This window comes from Pseudorasbora parva, chromosome 17 (assembly GCF_024679245.1).
Source record: "Pseudorasbora parva isolate DD20220531a chromosome 17, ASM2467924v1, whole genome shotgun sequence".
NCBI lineage: Eukaryota > Metazoa > Chordata > Actinopteri > Cypriniformes > Gobionidae > Pseudorasbora > Pseudorasbora parva.
In genome coordinates this window covers 15,054,936-15,074,566 of record NC_090188.1, presented here as the reverse complement: position 1 = coordinate 15,074,566, position 19,631 = coordinate 15,054,936, and the positions used below count along the sequence as shown (strand labels likewise).

Sequence of the window (19,631 nt, the reverse complement as noted above, 5' to 3'; positions counted from 1 at the left end):
TTCACCCAATAAAGAAAAATCTGTCATCATTTACTCATCCCTTAAAGGACAACTCCGGCAAATTTTTAAGTTAATCTTGATCGTTATACCTTTGAGTACAGTCAATAGGGGGGAAAAAATTAACCGGATTGGTTCTTGCAACACGGAGCTATTAGAGTTAATGCCCAGAGCCCCCACTCAGCTAAAACTGCACTTATGGGGGCATAAATGGAAAGGTTGTCTTTGTGCCTCTTAACAGACACAAAATGCAATTAAAATGTCTGTCCAAAATGAACAGGGCCCTTACATGACAACGAGATGAGTTTAGCCACTTAGCCATTGTTTAAATTCACCAGTTTTAAGCTTGGAACATACTCTGCAAGAACAAATAATTTTTTTCGTTTTCTCGATGTGGCAAGAACAAAGTTAGTTTTGGCCAGTGCATTCCATACTTTATGTAGCCTGGATGCCAGCCGAACTTAGCCCCGCCCACAACATTTTTAGGTCGGGCAGTTCGGTCTGGCATTGCTCCATAGAGGAGTAATTATCTCCGAACAGAAACAGTTCGGACCAATTAAATCATCAGGGCGGGCTTTAGACGATGACGGACAGATGATAAACAGTACCGTAATCAGGCACGTCATCAAAGGAGCTTGGATTATATTTACTCGAATCCTAAACGGAGAGCTTGTTTGTAGATGCATTCACCTTCATAATTTCTCTCAAAGATGATGATCATGTTGCGTAAGTACTCTGTGTATCAATAAATTCTTTTATTTTTTTACAACACCGGCAAAGATCGTTTATTCCAGCGCGTGTGCAGACAGGGTTGCCAAGTTTTTACAACAAAATCCGCCAAATACTAGCCCTTAAACAATAGCTTCTCGGGGGGGTTCTCCGTGGGAAAAATGGTGTTTGGGGGGTAAAATGTGTGTTATTTTGTCAACGTTGCCTGCTAAAATTCGCACTCATGGGTCTATATATCACAATAGTCGCTTCAACCCTTGAACATAGAAAACAACCGCGGAAAAAAACGCGGACTTGGCAACACAGTGCAGTTGAGCTGTCTGTTGACATTTGACAATGCGTCGCTTCGTTGCTCTGATTGGTTTGCTCCATTGGGCTGCGATTATGAGGCATGTTTCAACCGAACCAGGAAAGACATCAATTGGATAGACCTGTCTTTCCTGGTTCGGTTGAAACACGCCTCATAATCACAGCCCAATGGAGCGGTTTCAGACTCATATTCTGACTAGAATTGAGTATGACCACGTCAGGCTATACTTTATGAGAAAAGCAGGTGCCAATCATCTGTGTTTTTTCACATTAACCACACCCACTTTAAATGTATGACCAATCACACAATAGTTCTCGGACACCCGCAAGAAAAAAGTTCTGCTCAGGCGATATGTGGTTCTGCTCAACCACTGAGGAGGTAATGTTTTTTTTTTTTTCTATAGACTGTAGTCACAAAGGTATAGCGATCAATATTAACTTAAAAATTCCCCGGAGTTGTCCTTTAAGTTGTTACAAAACTGTATGAGTTTCTTTGTTCTGCTAAACACAAAAGAAGATATTTTAAAAATATCTATGGAAGTCAATGGGGTCCATATTCCGACATTCTTCAAAATATTTTCTTTTGTGTTCAGCAGAAGAAAGAAATTCATACAGGTTTTAAACAACTTGAGGGTGGGTAAACTTTAAAAGACAAAATCAGAATACGGTTTATACAATATATTTTTACTGTATTTTTGATCAAATAAACTAAGCCTTGTTGAGCATAAGATACTTTTTCTTAAAACACAAAGAAAATCTTGTATCATTTGTTGGTACCAAACATAAAAACTACTATGCTGTTTTGTTTCAGAACCATGTGTATGAGTGTTGCTGGTTTGCGGGACCACAAAGGGCTCAGTTGTTGTATTTTTATGGTGATTTCTCCCTATGCTGCAGGTAGTATATTTTAGCCATGCTTGAGATGATTATAGTGGACGGGCCGTCAGGTGCCTAGCTCCTCTGAGGCCTGAAGAGGAGGATGAGACCACATTTCAGATCAATCCAGACTGACAAACCAAACAAAACCCTTTATGCTGTGCCAAAAGCAAAACTTTCACAGACTCTCTTAGAATCAGAGATGAGAAAAACCCTGAGTGAGTGAAATATACAGCATAAATACACTTTTTTTCCCCTATACGCATAGGAAATATGCATTTATTTGCTCCATTTTATATTAGGTGGCCTCAACTATTATGTACTAACATCAGAAATTAAGTATAATGTACAAACCTGATTCCAAAAAAGTTGTTACACTTTACAAATTGTGAATAAAAACAGAATGCAATGATGCTCTGTCTGTTAACAAGAAATGCACTTAAATAAATAGCAAAAACAATAAATAAAATGGATGAAAACAGCAACGGATGATTGTGTTTTAGGTGCATATTAGGGGTGGCACAGTTCACAAAACCCACGGTTTGGTTCATATCGCGGTTTTAGGGTCACGGGTTTCGGTTCTGTACGGTTCGTTTTTTCTTTTAATCATTAACACTCCAGAAATTAACTTCAGCATATGATATATAGCTTAATTATCCACAATTTAGGAAACAGAATTAAAAAAAAAAAAAAATTATATCATGTAATCATGCACAAACAGAACCTGACTTGCCCATCTTCGAGAAAAGCTAGGTGAGATTTTGATACAGCAAGAGAGCAGACATTGATGACATGCTTTTCATTTATTTGGAAAAAAGGAGAACATGTATTGCTATCTCACATCTACAGGAACTTATGTGTCTTTTTAGCACACAAAGATTGAACTGAAGAATTAACTTGCATTTATCAAACTGCCAACTTCAGCGTAGGTTTAAACCTTGTTCATACTCGACGCGTCTGCATAAGCGCGGGGGTGTGCGGGCCAAAAATAACGTCGACGCGGAGTGCGCGAGACACCCTTTTGCTTGGCGGTGTGCACGTCAATTTTTTCTAACTTTGAGTGCGGCTCCGCAACCAAAGCAGCACCAGTTCCAGAGAAATCTGGCCGAGCATAACGTCTCATCACGCCTCGCCTTCAAGTCTGCGCATCGAGTATAAACCACAGGTATAAACACCTCCCCAAACGGATGAGGCACGTGCTCCGTCGGCAAGAGAGACATGGAAAACAAACAAGCATGCAAATGGAAACTATAGCGGGTGGAAAAATTACCGAGCTCATTATTTTTATCAAGCGATTAATTGATTTATTGACTATCGCGACAGGCATAACTAGAATTGAATGCTACTGTACTGTTAAATGCTATAATTGATGTGTAGAAGAAGGATCCGGGTACTGAAAGGGCTAGACTGCAGTCCAGATCTTTCACCCATAGAAAACATTTGGCACATTATAAAGAGAAAGATGCGACAAAGAAGACCTAGACAGTTGAGCAACTGGAAGCCTGTATTAGAGAAGAATGTGAATTCTAAATTCAAAATTCCTATTCTTAAACTTGCATCCCTGTATGTGATGCAGTGCCATCTAAGGGTCCGAAGATCACAGGGCATCCAGTGTGGTTTTCCGGACTTGACCCTTATGCACAGAGACTGTTCCAGATTCTCTGAATCTTTGGATGATATTATGCACTGTAGACAATGATAACTTCAAACTCTTTGCAAATGTCCCTGAGAAACTCCTTTCTGATATTGTTCCACTATTTCTCGCCTCAGCATTGGGGGAATTGGTGATCCTCTGCCCATCTTGACTTCTGAAAGACACTGCAACTCTGAGAGGCTCTTTTTATACCCAATCATGTTGCAAACTGACCTAATAAAAATGGGTCCTTTTGTAGGTTGTTCCATATGTACATTTAACTTTTCTGGCCTCTTATTGCTACCTGTCCCAAATTTTTTGGAATGTGCTCTCATGAAATTCAAAATGAGCCAATATTTGACATGACATTTCAAATTGTCTCCCTTTCAACATTTGATATGTTATCTATATTCTATTGTGAATCAAATATAAGTTTATGAGATTTGTAAATTATTGCATTCCTTTTTAATTCACAATTTGTACAGTGTCCCAACTTTTTTGGAATCAGGTTTGTACTTATATTCATATTGTATTGCAAAACATTTTTCCTCATACTAGGTGGGATCCAGGCTAAGTTAGTGACAGGTGTTTAAGTTTAAGGCTAGGGTTAGGTGTAAGGGAATGTAAGGGAATTATAAATGTAACTACATAAATTAATTAAAAATGTAATTACATGCAGCTAATTTAACGTGTATGTACATAATATAATTGCATTGTGTCAAATGAATAATTAAAATGTTAGTACATAGTAGTTAAGGCCACCTAGTATAGCGTGGGTCTCATTTATTTATACAGTAGATTACAGTAATGCCAAAGCTTTCATTGTAGAAAAGAAAATCTGGAAGTTATTTTATCACGGCAAAAGTGTAAATACGATTTTGTGAAGTAAATTTATTTTTTAAGAGCATTCTGATTAATGGTCCGTATCAGTCAGGATTGTAAGAGACAACTGTACCAACTCTGATTGTGAGGATGAATGAGACAAAGAGAGAGAAGGCCTGTGTGAAGAACACAGTGGCATGTCTGGTTTAGTTTAAAGCAAACACTCATTACTGGCATGTAAACACTGAGTGTTTATTATTCACCTCATGCTACAGAAGCAGTGAGTTCATGTGTGTGAATGCTCAACTCAATAAACACACAGATGGATAGACGGACCAGCAGGGTAAACACGCATGATTAATCACCAAATTGCCCTTTGAAGTGGAGAAGTGGCCGAGGGCCTGAGAAAGAGTCTTGCATCAAAATCATACAAGGAAGGAAGCTATTTGGTTAAAAAAAAACACACATTAAAAACAGTAATATTGTGACATTTTTAATCTACATTGCCCCCACCCACCCACAGATTGCTGTTGCATTATTGCAGTATGTTTCTAGCATGTTATATGTTTGCCAACAGTTCTTCCAACCCTAGCTGATGGAGTGTGTAGCTTTTCATTTCTTAAACAACGATGTAGGAAGACACATCATGGCCATATTTCAGGATGACAATGTCAAGATTCATCAGCCTTAGACTGTGAAACATGGGTGAGGGAGCACGAATGATCCTTTTCACACATGAATTGGCACCTCTGAATCCATACCTTAAAGCTACATTGTGTGATATTTTCCCTCATCTAGCGGTGAAAAGGTATATGACATCCAGTGAATAATAGTTTCGGTTCCTCTCAATTCTGATTTCGTTTTAACTCCTACGGTGGCCGATTTAGTCCAAGATTAACATGGCAATCCCCCTCTTCACATTCGACACAGTGCCATGGAGAGTTAAAACGCGAAAGGCAAAGCTTGAATTTATGGGTATGTCCCTCTTTGGCTAATGTACTTTAAAGATGGAGGGGCAACATGGCGACCGGCATTCGAACCCCTCGCCCGTATGTATTTTCAATGGCATATTATAAACTTACGAGAATACTTTATTACTTGAAAGAAGTAAATATACATTAATGAGCACATATATTTTTGAAAGAACTAAGTGTTTTTAGCTAAGAATAAACTAAAAAAAGTTACACAGTGTAGCTTTAAATTCATTTGAAAGTGTTTGGGATGTGCTAGAGGAGACTTGACAGAGTGGTGGACTCTTGCATTGTCAATACAAGATCTTGACCAAAAATGAATGCACCTCTTGATAAAAATAAATGCTGTGATGTTATTTTCACTAATAACACAATATCATTCCACATCTTTAATGCCGAGTGTTCACCAAACACAGTGGGACAACCATACTCACATTTATAATATTTATAATACTATATCTAATACTATATCCCATTTAAATGTCTCCATACTTTCTGGGGTCCTGCATCAGCCAGCTGAACAACTGACATTGATATGAATGGGAATGCTAAGAGACAGCCAAGCTTTCTCCAGGTATGATTGACCTCTTTGCTGTTGAAGGACAGCAGATTAAAGTGCACCCAGTCCAGCACAACATGAGGTCCAGAAAAAGTGTGAGAGAAAGACATAACAAGACAGGGACTGAGAGAACAAATAAAGGGATGGAGAATGAAAACAGCAGGTGTCAGACAGTGGGCATGCCCTCTAGTCATCTGTCTAGTCCTACTGCTCTCTTAGTTTGAAAAGAAAGAAGGCAGACAAACAGGTGAGAGAGAAGAGTATAAGAGAGGTAGAGTGGCTTGTGTTGATCCTTCTAGCCACACGGTAACAGACCCTCACCCTGACTAAATAAACAGAATGTGTGTGGCGCCTGCTCGCAGGAGACTGAATTAGCAGATAAATCCTTAGAGCGCCACATTTCACACTGAGACAGCTCTGTGTGCGCGCGTCTCACAAAAGCATACACAATTGTTGCTCGCAGGGTTTAAACGTTCTCGCTTGAGTACTCCTCAGGAGGGCCTGCCTAATTAAATAGCGACTTCCTCGTGGATCACAAGCACGCAAACACGCACAACACTCGACATTATAAAAAGGGATATTAAATTGAAATGAAACAAAAATTAACAAGACGAGTGTAGATGTGGTGAACAGGAAACTAGCTGCTGCTAAGCTACTATATATAAAACAAGTAAAATGAGTAAAGATAGATCGATAGATCGATAGATCGATAGATAGATAGATAGATAGATAGATAGATAGATAGATAGATAGATAGATAGATAGATAGATAGATACCCCTTTTTCGTGTAGTTATTTATTATTTATTTTATGTAGGTGGTCCTTTATTGAAAAATAAATGAAAAATATTAAGGGTAATCAAGTGTTTGGAACCCCTGAAAATAGAAACTTGAATAGAAAATGTTATAGTACATTGAACTGTCTATTGAAAATCTACTGTGTTGCACCACATACCGCACACTAACATCAACAGCCCAAAGCAAAATCCAGATCAGGAGGATTCATGAGAGGAAGTCTATCTACATGAACTGCTCCAACAGCACTACCTTTCCGTCCTCTACCGGCTTCTAAACGAGTACCACATCTTCGCCTCTCCCGCCGTGCTGAACAGACAGCTCAGCTCATTACAGGAAACAGTCTAAAACAGGCCATGGGCCACCTGCTAGCTTCCTCTCTTTCTCCCTTCAATCTGTCTTTTTCTTGATCCTTCTTTCTCTCTCATTTTATTTTCTCTCGCTCTGACTCTCGCTTTCAAACACAGACACAAAGCAACAACGAGAAAAGAACCTTGAAAGAGACCTTGCTATTCAATGTCTCACAGATTTTAGAGCATCACTCATTGTCTGTCACTCTCTCTCTATATATAACACTAGCTGAATTCCTTGTCTTGCCAGGTTGATGGCTTTCAAAACAGAAAAAAATAAGTAAATTTGAGAACTTTGACCCTACAGAAAAATCATAAAAGAGATTGATTTAATATCTCAGTTGTTTCTTCTAAATGGCAGTACAAAGAGAGCAAATAGACACTTGTCTCCTGCTTCAGATATCAGAGGAAATCTTTCAGAAGAAATACCAATGTCACAAACATGCCAAGATACAAGTCTGCAATCAAAAATCAGAGAATCCAACATTCTTCTAAAATCAAATTGTTTTAGATATGCGCATTCACATTAACATTATAGCTCTATTAAAGTTCATTACAGACCTTTTAGTGCCAAAAGTTTCTTCATTTCCTATTTTAAATTTATCTTAAAGGTGTACATTTTTGCAGTAAAATCCAAAAACCACCAGGCCAGTGTTATATATTTTGTTCAGCTGAGTTCTTACAATATCACAAATGTTTCCAACTATTTGTAAAGTGTGAGAAAATTGCTATTTTAACCAAGGAGCCAGGATGAGGGAGTCGCCTGTCCGTTGCGTCATATCTGCGTTACCCTCGGTTTCCAGTTTTATTTGGCAGAAATGCTTTACTCTTAACAGTATGAACAAGGAACCTCGTACTCATGACCGGAAAAGCGGAAATGGTCCACACGACTGTGTACCGTCATAATAAAAGTCATGCTGCTCGAGAGCCGTGTTCGGTAACAATCGCTCCAGCGGCCTTGCTCAGCTCCCTCAACATTTGGTCCAGCTCTGCTTCATACTACAGTAATGTTAACAATCACATCCATGAACATGATTTCTGCCCGAGTCCTAGCCCGATTCTCTTCCAACAGCTGTGAGGTGAAGACCACATGTTCCAAGATTCTGCACTTAAACCTGCCGTCATCAAACTACGCCCACTAGCGGAAAGAAAAGTTACATAGTGTAGCTTTAAGGAGTTTTAAGAGAAAAATAGGCTATACAATTGATATTTAATTCCTTGAACAAACCTTGTTGACAAACACCACCTACTGGCGTAACCATGCAACTTGCGGAAAGACTGACTAAAAAAAGTCCCCACCACTGCACAGAGAGTAGTCTTTCTAATGACAGTATTTATTATCTTTTAGTATCTTTACTGTACAAGTAGTGTTTTTTCACTCAAATAAGATTACACCTTGTAGATTGTCTTTCTTTTCCTGCTCTAACAGCTTTTGGAATATTTGTCCATGATATCTTGGTATGATACTGTGATGGCCGAACCCGCGGCCACACATTGATATGGGTAACTCGCACACATTCCTTCATACACTCACAGCGCATACATTCTCCTCTAATATATTCCACTATGTATTCATTTATATTGACCAGATTTTATTTCTTTTATTGATTTAGTATTTGAGGTTGTTATATACCTTTATATAATAAAAACACTACACATACTTTGTTTGACATATTTTCAATACTTTATTTAAGTAGAACTTTGTTTGTCAGTTAGGAGTGCACACTTACTGGCTTGCATTGTGCTATGTCTGTTTCTGATCCTTGTTTCTATTGCGTTTAAGTTACCGTGAGATGAGTTGGAGTTGAGTATAATGCCGCTGGTTGCGGTGTGTGCGTCCATCCATTGCCGTGGTCTCGACGGGCAAAAGGCTGACGATCATGCAGCAGTGGAGATTTATGAATTTGATTTGTGGAGGTTTATTAGTTTTTATTATTAACATTTATTGGTTTGCATTATTATTATTTTGAGTTGTTGGTTAATATAATTATTTAGATTTAGTTACATTGCCAATAACTTGTTGCTATAAAATGTTGCTTCTATGTTTCCCCCTTGTCTTGTTTAAGTGAGCTCACCGTTTGCCTTATATACCTGTCTTTTTGTCTCAGTTAGGAGGTCAGTCTGTTCTGTTAGATTCTCCTGAGTTTCTCTTAAAGGGAGGGTGAAACACTCAGTTTCAGTCAATCTCATGTCAATCTTGAGTACCTATAGAGTAGTATTGCATCCTTCATATCTCCGAAAAGTCTTTAGTTTTATTATATTTGTAAAAGAAATATGGGCTGTACCGAGTCTTTCCGGAAAAAAACGATCGCCTGGAGGCGTATCGTGTGGGTGGAGCTAAAGAATGACGAATGCGCAAAGCGGTGACGTCCTCAAGCGTGGAGAAACCCTTGCTATCGATCTCAGCTAATAGATATAATCCAGAATCTAATTCGGAGGCTGAAATAGAAACAGCAACAGCAGGACGTCCGTCTCTGTGGTATGTACTGTATTTAGTGGACTGTCAACATTTGTCTTTACTCTCAGTTTATGAGGACATGATTCGGTTTATGGACTATTGTATGCGACCAAACCTTAGTAGCAAGCAAAACGGTTTTGCACGTCAGACTAGTGTAACGTTATAAGTTACATAGAAAAGCAATGAAGTCCGTTAGCGCATTTGAATGACGAAGCACGCGATCGTGTCGTTTACTGATGTTTACATACGCGACGATAAGCAACAGCATAGACATTTGAAACAGTTTACTCACCGGCTGCTTCCAAAGCAGGACCGAACCTTTATCGCTGGGACCGCTCCGTCAAAAACACACTTCTTGGAGTGTGGAGATCCACTTTGCTGAAGCATGACTGAAGCATTTCTGCGTTCAAATGCAGCGCTGATTTCCCGGAATGCTGTGCTGAAGCGTTGAAGTCGCTTAATGTCAAAGTGAAGGAATGAAGTGGAGCGCGGCGCCGACATAAGTGTTCACGGACGACTGGATCTGCAGCTGAGAGAGTGTTTACGACCGTGCATTTCCTCTCACATGCGCGCGCACCCTAACGGGAGAAGAGCCCGTACGGCCCATACAAGGACCTTCCGTTCTATTGACGTCAAGCCGACCCATACTCGAAAAAAACTCTCCGAAACTTGTGAGAAACCGGAAGTATTTTTAACACAGAAATACTCCATCAAACATCCAACATTAGTTTTTGAAACTTTGTCTATGTTTAGGATGGGAATCCAAGTCTTTAACAGTGTAAAAAGCTCAGTATGGATGAAACAGCATTTCACCCCCCCTTTAATATGGAGTTAAAATTGTTTTGCTGACCTCAGTTTATTTAAGTCTAGCTAGATTATTTGTTAGATTTAATTGATTTATTTTTTATTCTTTATTTCTGACTTTTTGTATCTTGGGGGGTAAAATAAAACCCATTCTTTTGTTGGAAAGCTGGTGTCCTCGTGTCTTACTCTCTGGCCTTCTGACAGATACCATAATTTGCTAGCTTGACAAGCCAGACCCACATCAAGATGTTTGGTCTGTAAACTCACAATTGACAGGGCTCAATCCGAGGGGCGGGATAAACGGTTGTCTTTCAAACTCCCTCTGCACGGCGTGCACACAATTGGATAGCGCTACATTCAACCAGAGCATTGAAGGTGAAGCAGAGCTAGTTGATTGATTAAACTTTCGCCCGGTCGGCAAAACTCTGAACACATCTTTCCTTCTTAAGAATGACTTCAGTGCCGTTCTTTGTTCTTTTCTCAGAGAAAAGCTCAACTCCAAGTCTTCCAGAGTCACGGTCAAAGCTGATTCGAAAGACCGCCGCTCGCCAGTTTCTGTGTTTACTAGTAGCATGCAAGCGCAACTCGGCCGCCATTATGTTAAGCCCCGCCCACCGACTCTATAATCGATGTGATTGGCCCGACCAGAGTTTGGCTTTTACAGCTCAGAAGTGTATTGAGAGTTGCTAGACAACATTCGCGGCAGATTAGATTTGCTGTCGCTAGGGTGCGTCTAGATTTCTAGGCTAATAATTTGCTTGTTTGCTTGCACTTTCTGAGTCTTCTAAATCTGCATGATTATGGATAAACTAAGAATCATAATTTTTGTTTCAAATAGAAAGCATGATTCTCCTGAGATTCTGAACAGACAATTAAACAAAATAACATGTAATTTACTAGAGGCTGAAGGAAATGTAAATTTGTGCCTGTACAGTACAGTGCTCAGCTCAAACAAACGTTATAGTTGAATAGGACACAGGGGAAGGAAGTTCAACACTTCTTACTTAAAAAAAGTCATTTTTGCTTATCCGTACAGTCAGATCACCAAAGGCCAGCATCAAAGTGAGATTAAATACATAAAGTATATATGTATTTTTAACTTGTTTAATTATGCAGGTTTGCATAATAATCTGAGTTTGCATTTAATAATTTTTATTCATTTCTAAGAATACTGTATCTGTTTTGTACAGGAGAGATGAGTAAATGCATGCTCACATTTAGTTTAGAACTACAATAAGCATCAAGTTTACACAGCGCATATAATGACTCTGTATTTACTCCAGATTTTTACTCCTCAACATAGCGACAGAAGACGCGTCAGTCAATAAATGGCAAAACAATGTAACTTCCATTAGATAAAGGTTAAAAAAGTTACTTTTAAACTGTGTTGTAAATATAAAAAAGTAATACTTGAGAAAAAGGCAATCTGATTACGTAACTATCCCAGATGATGATCAATAGTGCATAGAATAAACATTATGTATATTTCAATGTTTTGTGGTTGTGTTTGTGCACTACAGTATTCTGTTGATTACATGCCTGCTGCAGTTATATTAAAGACAAAAGCAATTAGGGCAAAAAATCCCTCAAAACACACATATATTCACAGCTGTTGGGCCATCTTACTCGGCTCATTTCACTGAGCACAGAAACAGGCACATCCGAAGATAAAATGGGGCATGGTTAAACATGCAGATCCAGTACTCCAGACATAAACATCCAGACCCAAACACAAATCAAAACCAGAGCAGATACATTTTCATATCCATTTACAATTCTGCAACTAGTCTGACTCTGCATCAACGAGTCTGAGAGCCGGAAAAAGGGAAATTAAATGGATGGAGGAAGAGAAAGTGAGATAGACAAAAAGATCTTCCTGAATTCCTATGAGGAAAAAAGAAAACTTCCAGTAGATTGATTCATTTGTGTGTCCAACAAATACTGCATGTTTCATTATTATGACAATCAATCAGATTTCTTTTTTTAAAAGAAGAAGAAGAAAAGAAAGTAATTCATATTGAGATGAATGCATATAGCATATTAAGAATGTGACAATCTTGCATGATTATCACAGAAGGAAAGTTGTTGCTGTGTTATGTGCTCAAAGACGTGTTTCAGCACTCGGGCTGCCATCGCTCAGGTTGAGGTGAGTCACTGTCTTTAATCACTTCAGCGGTTCCCATGGTGATGGGAAAGTATATGTGAGTGCTAGTCACTTCATACACAAACTTGTTGGTGACTGTATGCAACTGGTGAACAACAAAACATATGGCTACTCACATAATCACTTTTTTTAATGATTTAATTTTCATTAAAGCAGCATTTTAGTTCATTATAAATCCAGTCTAAAGTAGATTTTGGAGTGTGCTAATAGGCTGCCCAAGAGCAAATAGGCTTACAAATACTCTCACGATTTTCCATTACTTTGGTTTATGCTGGTTTGGAGATGGTCTAACTGCTAAAAATTGTCAAGGAGAACTAAGTCTTACTAGTTAAGCAAGTAGATAAGAAGCCAATTTGATAATGCCTAATGTGTTTACAGTGCTTACTGAACTACAGTGTACTGTAGCCTCAGATATTTAAAACATTTAACCATATTTAAAACCTTTTTAACGAATTCCACAGATTTCCCATCAAATCAGGGCAGAAAATATTTGTGGGCCTAGCAGGATTAGAAGTGCATGCCATAAAAGGACATGGTGATGAAAAAAAAAAAAATGTACATGGTGATGGAGGGTTCGGGGGATGAAAAAAAGATACTGTGTATCCCAACGAAAAACTATTTGTTTCAATGCAAAAAAAAAAAATAATAATAATACAAAGGTTTTAATGCTTTTGCATTCGCTAAGAAAAGTTTTGCATATCGACAAACTTTGTGTTTGCTCAATAAAGCACTGAAATAAAGTTTTTCCTACCACCTCCCAATATTATTTCCATCACCAACTTTGCACTCGTTTGCCAAAGTTTATTCGGGTAAAGTTTCGAAAAGTTTCTCAGGCTAGCACAAAACGTTTTACAAAAGTGCAAAACAAATGCTAAACATTTATCATTTATCTATCATTGTAGTGCATTTTCCTGCCTTTTCCCTATCTGTTACATCTTAAATACACGTTACATTTTTGATATATCTGTGTATCCCTAGTTTTACATTTTCGCTTCATTCTAAGCAGAAACTGTATTTTACATTGTGGCTAAAACCAAAAAGAATGGTTAATTCTCTAAATTACATCTTTAAAAGGATTGCCATCATTTACATCTTAACAAAGATGGACGATCTTACTACAGCAAAGCTTCCTTTGTAAAGAACCTGGCATAACCTTAGTCAGCTAGTGAACCTGTCTCCTTATAAGAGTGTATATGCAATGAAAATTGTCAGGAAAAAGGAAATGGGAAATTATGTAACAAAGTTTACTGAGAACAATTCTCTGGACTCATGACAATTTACTGGAACGCCAATAAAAGGGTACCAGCATTTAAAATAGTTTTCTATAAATGGAGTCACATCAGTGTACTGTAACAGAGTAAATACACCTACACGTACATCAGTTCCACTGCCATGTGATGTGCTGCATGAGCGAAACATCAACCACGACATTGAGCAGTACCCACAAACAAGGCACATTCATCCATGCGATTCAGGCATGTGTTTGAAGTTATACTGGCTGTGTGCTATCTAACTCTCTACCCACGGGTCACATAAGTGGTATAAAAAAAGAAGAAAAATAAAAGATAGAGGGCATGCAAAAATGTGAAACTTTTGAGAACTGTGCTTAAGTCCTGGGGAACTCATTACTGCTTAATACATTATCAGTGCCAGTGGCAGTGGTGCAGCCTGTTACAAATACATCCACACAGCACTGTGTCTTTATAGACCTCAGTACATACACATATACACAATCAGGGCATGGTGTCAGCCCCAAAAGTGCTATTTAAGCCACTGATCAGTTCCCTTTTCCACTGTGAACAGGGGGCTTGCTGACACAGCACAGCAGAGGTTGCCATTAAAATTAATGTCCTGGGATTGGAAAGATACTTAGGAGGGAATTAATAACAGAGAGCCTAGGAGAGGGTTAAATCTGTGAATAAAATAAGCTATGATGCTAATGAGAGCAGGATAATGTGAGGAATCCTTGTGTTGAGTTGAAGGGCTCAAGTCTATCACTCTCCGACTGACAGGGAGAATTGCTGATGATGGGTAAAGTAGTCATACTCACAGCTGGCATTGGTCCCCTTTGACCCCCTTAGTGGTACAGTAGCATTTCCCTGAGCTGGAGTGGCACACGTTAGCGTGGTTGTTACATCTGCAGGCTGGAGAGAAGAAAGAAGACATAGATAAAGACAAAAGAGGGGAAGAGGAACATTTTTAAAAGGGCCATTCAAAAATGAAAAAATCTATAATAAAAATAAAAATAATATTCTTTCATTATTTACTCACCCTCAACCAAGCAGATCCAAGCAACCATTGACTACCAATATAAAGGAAAAATACCATGGTAGTCAATGGTTGTGTGGATCTGCTTGGTTAAAAACTATTTTCCAAATATCTTCCTTTGAGTTTAGCAGAACAAAGCAATTAATACAGATTTGGAACAACTTGAGGCTAAATGGTTTTCATTTTTTGGTCAACTATTTCTTTAACTGATTATAATGTCTTTCCTTGTGCTGTTATCAAAGAATGTACCAAAATGGTTCACTTGTATTACTAAGAAAGAGAGAAACTGCAATCCAATATGGATAGCTCTAGTAGAAGGAAACCCTGCTTTCTAAATAAAGAGCCAATCACCAGTTGGCTCGTCATCGCATCACTGCACCTACTGTTAGAAGCTCCGGTTCCCATAGGCCAAATTACACAGCAGCAGAATACAGTTGTCAGTTCTATATTTGAGTACTTAATACAATTACATTTAGATACAGTTCAGTTATTTATGGGAGTGACAACAACCGCATTTTATAACTCTCACCCATAAACTGGACTGGAAAACCTGCACTGTGTGAACGGACTCAAACTATACCAATTAGTTGTGCGTCACGTCATGCAGTGAGAGAGAGCCGCACTGTGCTGCACAAATCCATGTCTATTATATGTTGCAGGTTTTCACATGTGGTTATCTGAAGTTTTAGATCAGTGTTCTCCACCGGAGCTTCTCTGTCAGTTTTGTGTTCTAAACGCAACCTAAATGCTCCGCTCTCCATCCGGGTATAAAAGCAGCTGTTGCTTAATGAAGATTTGACAGATGAACTTGCAGCTCGATTAGTGCCTTTTCAAGTCAAAAGTGATAGGACTTCTCAGTTTTAGGGACTTTGCCATATTTAATATTACTTTGGTCACTGTTGCTATGGTTACTTACTAGTAAGAGAACATGGGCTTGAATCCAGTTGCACATACAAACAGCATTCGAGACGTTACTGTAAGTTGCTGTGTAAACATGACACACCTGTAAGTAAATGTGGCTGTCAATCCCAAAACCTGACAGCATGAACCATAGAAACAGTTCAGATTTTCGCTTAGGACTTCTTATGCACATTGGCTGGAGGGACCTGTAATTTAAGCTATTTCACCACTTGAGAATAATTATTTTCTACATTTGAGAATAAGAAACGAAACCACATTAATTAGACAGCTCATGCCACATTGTACTGCTGATTTATTGAAATGCAAGCAGTTTTCGTGATTTTGGTATTAACGAAGCAGAGATAAATACAATAACTGCCTGGAGGTGTTGCAAAAATGGTCAGTAAGTGAACTGACATTCTTTGAAACTTTAAAAGAATGAGCCAATGAGGGAGATCACGTGACCCACCGGTAGAAATTGTGGTGTAGTTCGATCACTCCCTGACTTGATATCCTTAATATATCTGTTTTCTCAGTAAAACAGTTATCTTGGTTAGTTTTGGTTGATCTGCTAACGAATGAAGATGGCAAAATGTCAATTAACGTTGGCTTCCCCGGAGAAAAAGCGAGTTAAAGACCCAAATATTGCTCCTGAGGGAGAACTTTCAGAATGCGATCCTGAATGGAGCTAATGTACACACAGCACCCATATTGACAGAAAAACACAGAATTGTTGACATTTTTGCAGATTTATTAAAAAAGAAAAACTGAAATATCACATGATCCTAAGTATTCAGACCCTTTGCTCAGTATTTAGTAGAAGCACCCTTTTGATCGAATACACCCATCAGTCTTTTTGGGAAAGATGCAACAAGTTTTTCACACCTGGATTTGGGGATCCTCTGCCATTTCTCCTTGCAAATCCTCTCCATTTCTGTCATGTTGGATGGTAAACATTGATGGACAGCCATTTTCAGGTCTCTCCAGAGATGCTCACTTGGGTTTAGGTCAGGGCTCTGGCTGGGCCATTCAAGAACTTGATCACTCTTGAGAAGGTTTTCGTCCAGGATATCCCGGGACTTGGTCGCATTCATCTTTCCCTCGATTGCAACCAGTCGTCCTGTCCCTGCAGCTAAAATAAAAATCCCCACAGCATGATGCTGCCACCACCAAGCTTCACTGTTGGGATTGTATTGGACAGGTGATGAGCAGTGCCTGGTTTTCTCCACACATACCGCTTAGAATTAAGGCCAAAAACTTCTATCTTGGTCTCATCAGACCAGAGAATCTTATTTCTCACACATTTCTCACACTTCAGGTGTTTTTTTTAGCAAACTCCATGCGGGCTTTCATGTGTTTTGCACTGAGGAGAGGCTTTGTTGGGCCACTCTGCCCCAACAGGTGGAGATCTGCAGTAATGGTTGACTTTTTACAACTTTCTCGCATCTCCCGACTCCATCTCTGGAGCTCGGCCACAGTGATCTTTGGTTTCTTCTTTACCTCTCTCACCAAGGCTCTTCTCCCCCAATAGCTCAGTTTGGTCAGACTGTCAGCTCTAGGAAGGGTTCTGGTCGTCCCAAACGTCTTCTATTTAAGGATTATGAAGGCCACTGTGCTCCTTAAGTGCAGCAAAAGTTTTTTGTAACCTTGGCTAGATCTGTGCCTTGCCACAATTCTGTCTCTGAGCTCTTCAGGCAGTTCCTTTGACCTCATGATTCTCATTTCCCCTGACATGCACTGTGAGCTGTAAGGTCTTATATAGACAGGTGTGTGGCTTTCCTAATCAAGTCCAATCAGTATAATCAAACACAGCTGGACTCAAATGAAGGTGTAGAACCATCTCAAGGATGATCAGAAGAAATGGACAGCACCTGAGAGAAATATATGAGTGTCACAGCAAAGGGTCTAAATACTTAGGACCATGTAATATTTCAGTTTTTCTTTTTTAACCTGATAACCGTCACGATGACGAGGACGTGCTGAAACTCTCTTTGCTTAAATTAGCTCAAAATTACTATCAGATGTAAGTAATTACCTTGACAAACTATACATCATTAAAAAGATCTAAGACTAAAGTTTAATTTTGTTACCTCTGTTTTATTCTCAAAGTCTTATAATGACCGTAATGTGTTAATATGTGCCAGGAGTTATGAATATGATCTTGGGCGTCGCTACCTTTTGATTGTAATATGCGCGTCATTTGCTCCCATTCATAAAAAACTCCTCCTTGGTCGTCATGAAGACACTCGACAAAACAACTTCCCTCAGGGCTTTTACTTCAAATGTGTGCAGATGTGGAGAAATATTGATAGATTCTCACATGTTTGAGTCAAATTTCTATACAGAGAAGTATTATTTATTCAATCTTTATCCAAAATCCGCGGATGTGTGATTATGAGCGCAGTAGACTGTGATATGCTGTGTTTTCAATTCATTCTGGCAGCCGGAGGGCGCTGGAAAGCTGTACTACTGAAAATTCACCCCTTATGGAACACATGAAGAACAGACACACCATGTGACATTCAGGAAGTATCTGACATTTCCAAAACAGCTTCCTGAGATCGTTATATCGCTATTTTATGCAGATAGACACGTTTTAAGACAATAAACACACAATCGCGGCAATATATGGTTGGTCTGTGTTCTTTATGCCATGTTGGGTGGTTTCATAATAGATGATATTTATAATGCAATGCTATTCCACATAGCTTTTAGCATTGTATATTTTCTGTAAGATTTTTTGACCCGAAGCTACATGAGATCACATATTGTTATATAAAACACTCGACTTATAAATTATAAAGTGATATGAAGCAAGTTTTGAATAAAACATGATTTTAATCGTATAAATTGTTGTTTTGCTGGTGTGCTAAGCTAACATGCTAGCTTGCCCTAGATGCACCTGCCACTGAGTAAATACTTTATTTTTATGAACATTTTCTAAATGTAAAACTACTGAAATGCTTATTTGGACGAAATGCATTCAATAGAGTCTCAGTGAGGGTAAAGTGAGAGGTTTGATTTAGAAATGAGGTTTGAATAGAACAGTTTGAATAGAGAATCGTTAGTAATTATAATGCAGACAAAAGAATAATAATTGGAGCCATAACCAGTCCGCAGAAGTGTGAATGTGTGCCGGGGAGACAAACTGAATGGGGCAGTTTGCACCTCTAAACAATAGAGGCAAAATAGAGAATGAAAGCTGAGAAGACATGGCAATAAACATCAGTTGATATTTTAGAGATATCTCAAAATAAAATCACATGAAACGATCTTGTAAAACGTTTAATAAAATTCAGAGTTTTAGACTGATCATCTTCAGATCTGAAATATAACATGGTCAGACTTGTGGCTTTAGCTGTAGTGCATTTCTAGATTTCTCCAAGGCCCACTTCAATTTTATTTTCATAAAGATATTTCATACAAATAAATTTCTAATAACTTTACAAAACTTTGAAGCTTATTATAGCTTTTTTTTACTATAAAAAATATTATCATTTTGACTTTACAGTAAACTGCCAGGTGTCTGCTTTCAAATGAGACCATAATTATGCTTTTAGTGCAAAGGATTCACAAACTGTATTTGTTTTAGTCTGAGTATACATTTCTTAGGATTTTTTCAAAATTTAGAAATCAGCTTAACAGGTTAATAAATCTGCAAAAATGGCAACAATTCTGTGTTTTTCTATCAATATGGGGTGCTGTGTGTACATTAATGAGAAAAAAAGAACTTAAATGATTTTAGCAAATGGCTGCAATATAACAAAGAGTGACAATTTTAAGGGGGTCTGTAATTGTATGTGTAGTAATTGTAAATATACCTATATATGTATGTATATCGATTGCCGCTATCTTTCTTAGGGATCACCTCAGAAACATTTGTGGTAATTTCCCAATTTTATAAATGTAAAACTTGCATAATTGTACTCATTCTCGCGCAATATACTCGCACTAATAACAGACTGTGTGGTATCAATTTAATATCGGTACTTCAGTA

General features: G+C 38.4%; 1 protein-coding gene across 2 annotated transcripts in view; it reads right to left on the bottom strand.

The window, feature by feature from the left end:
- Positions 1–19,631, bottom strand: part of atrnl1a (attractin-like 1a) — a 324,662-nt gene that overhangs the window by 168,028 nt on the left and 137,003 nt on the right. For both annotated transcript variants that reach the window (XM_067421822.1, XM_067421823.1), the window contains one exon: positions 14,517–14,610. In XM_067421822.1, coding sequence (XP_067277923.1) covers positions 14,517–14,610 — 94 coding nt within the window. The remainder of the gene's footprint in view (positions 1–14,516; positions 14,611–19,631) is intronic.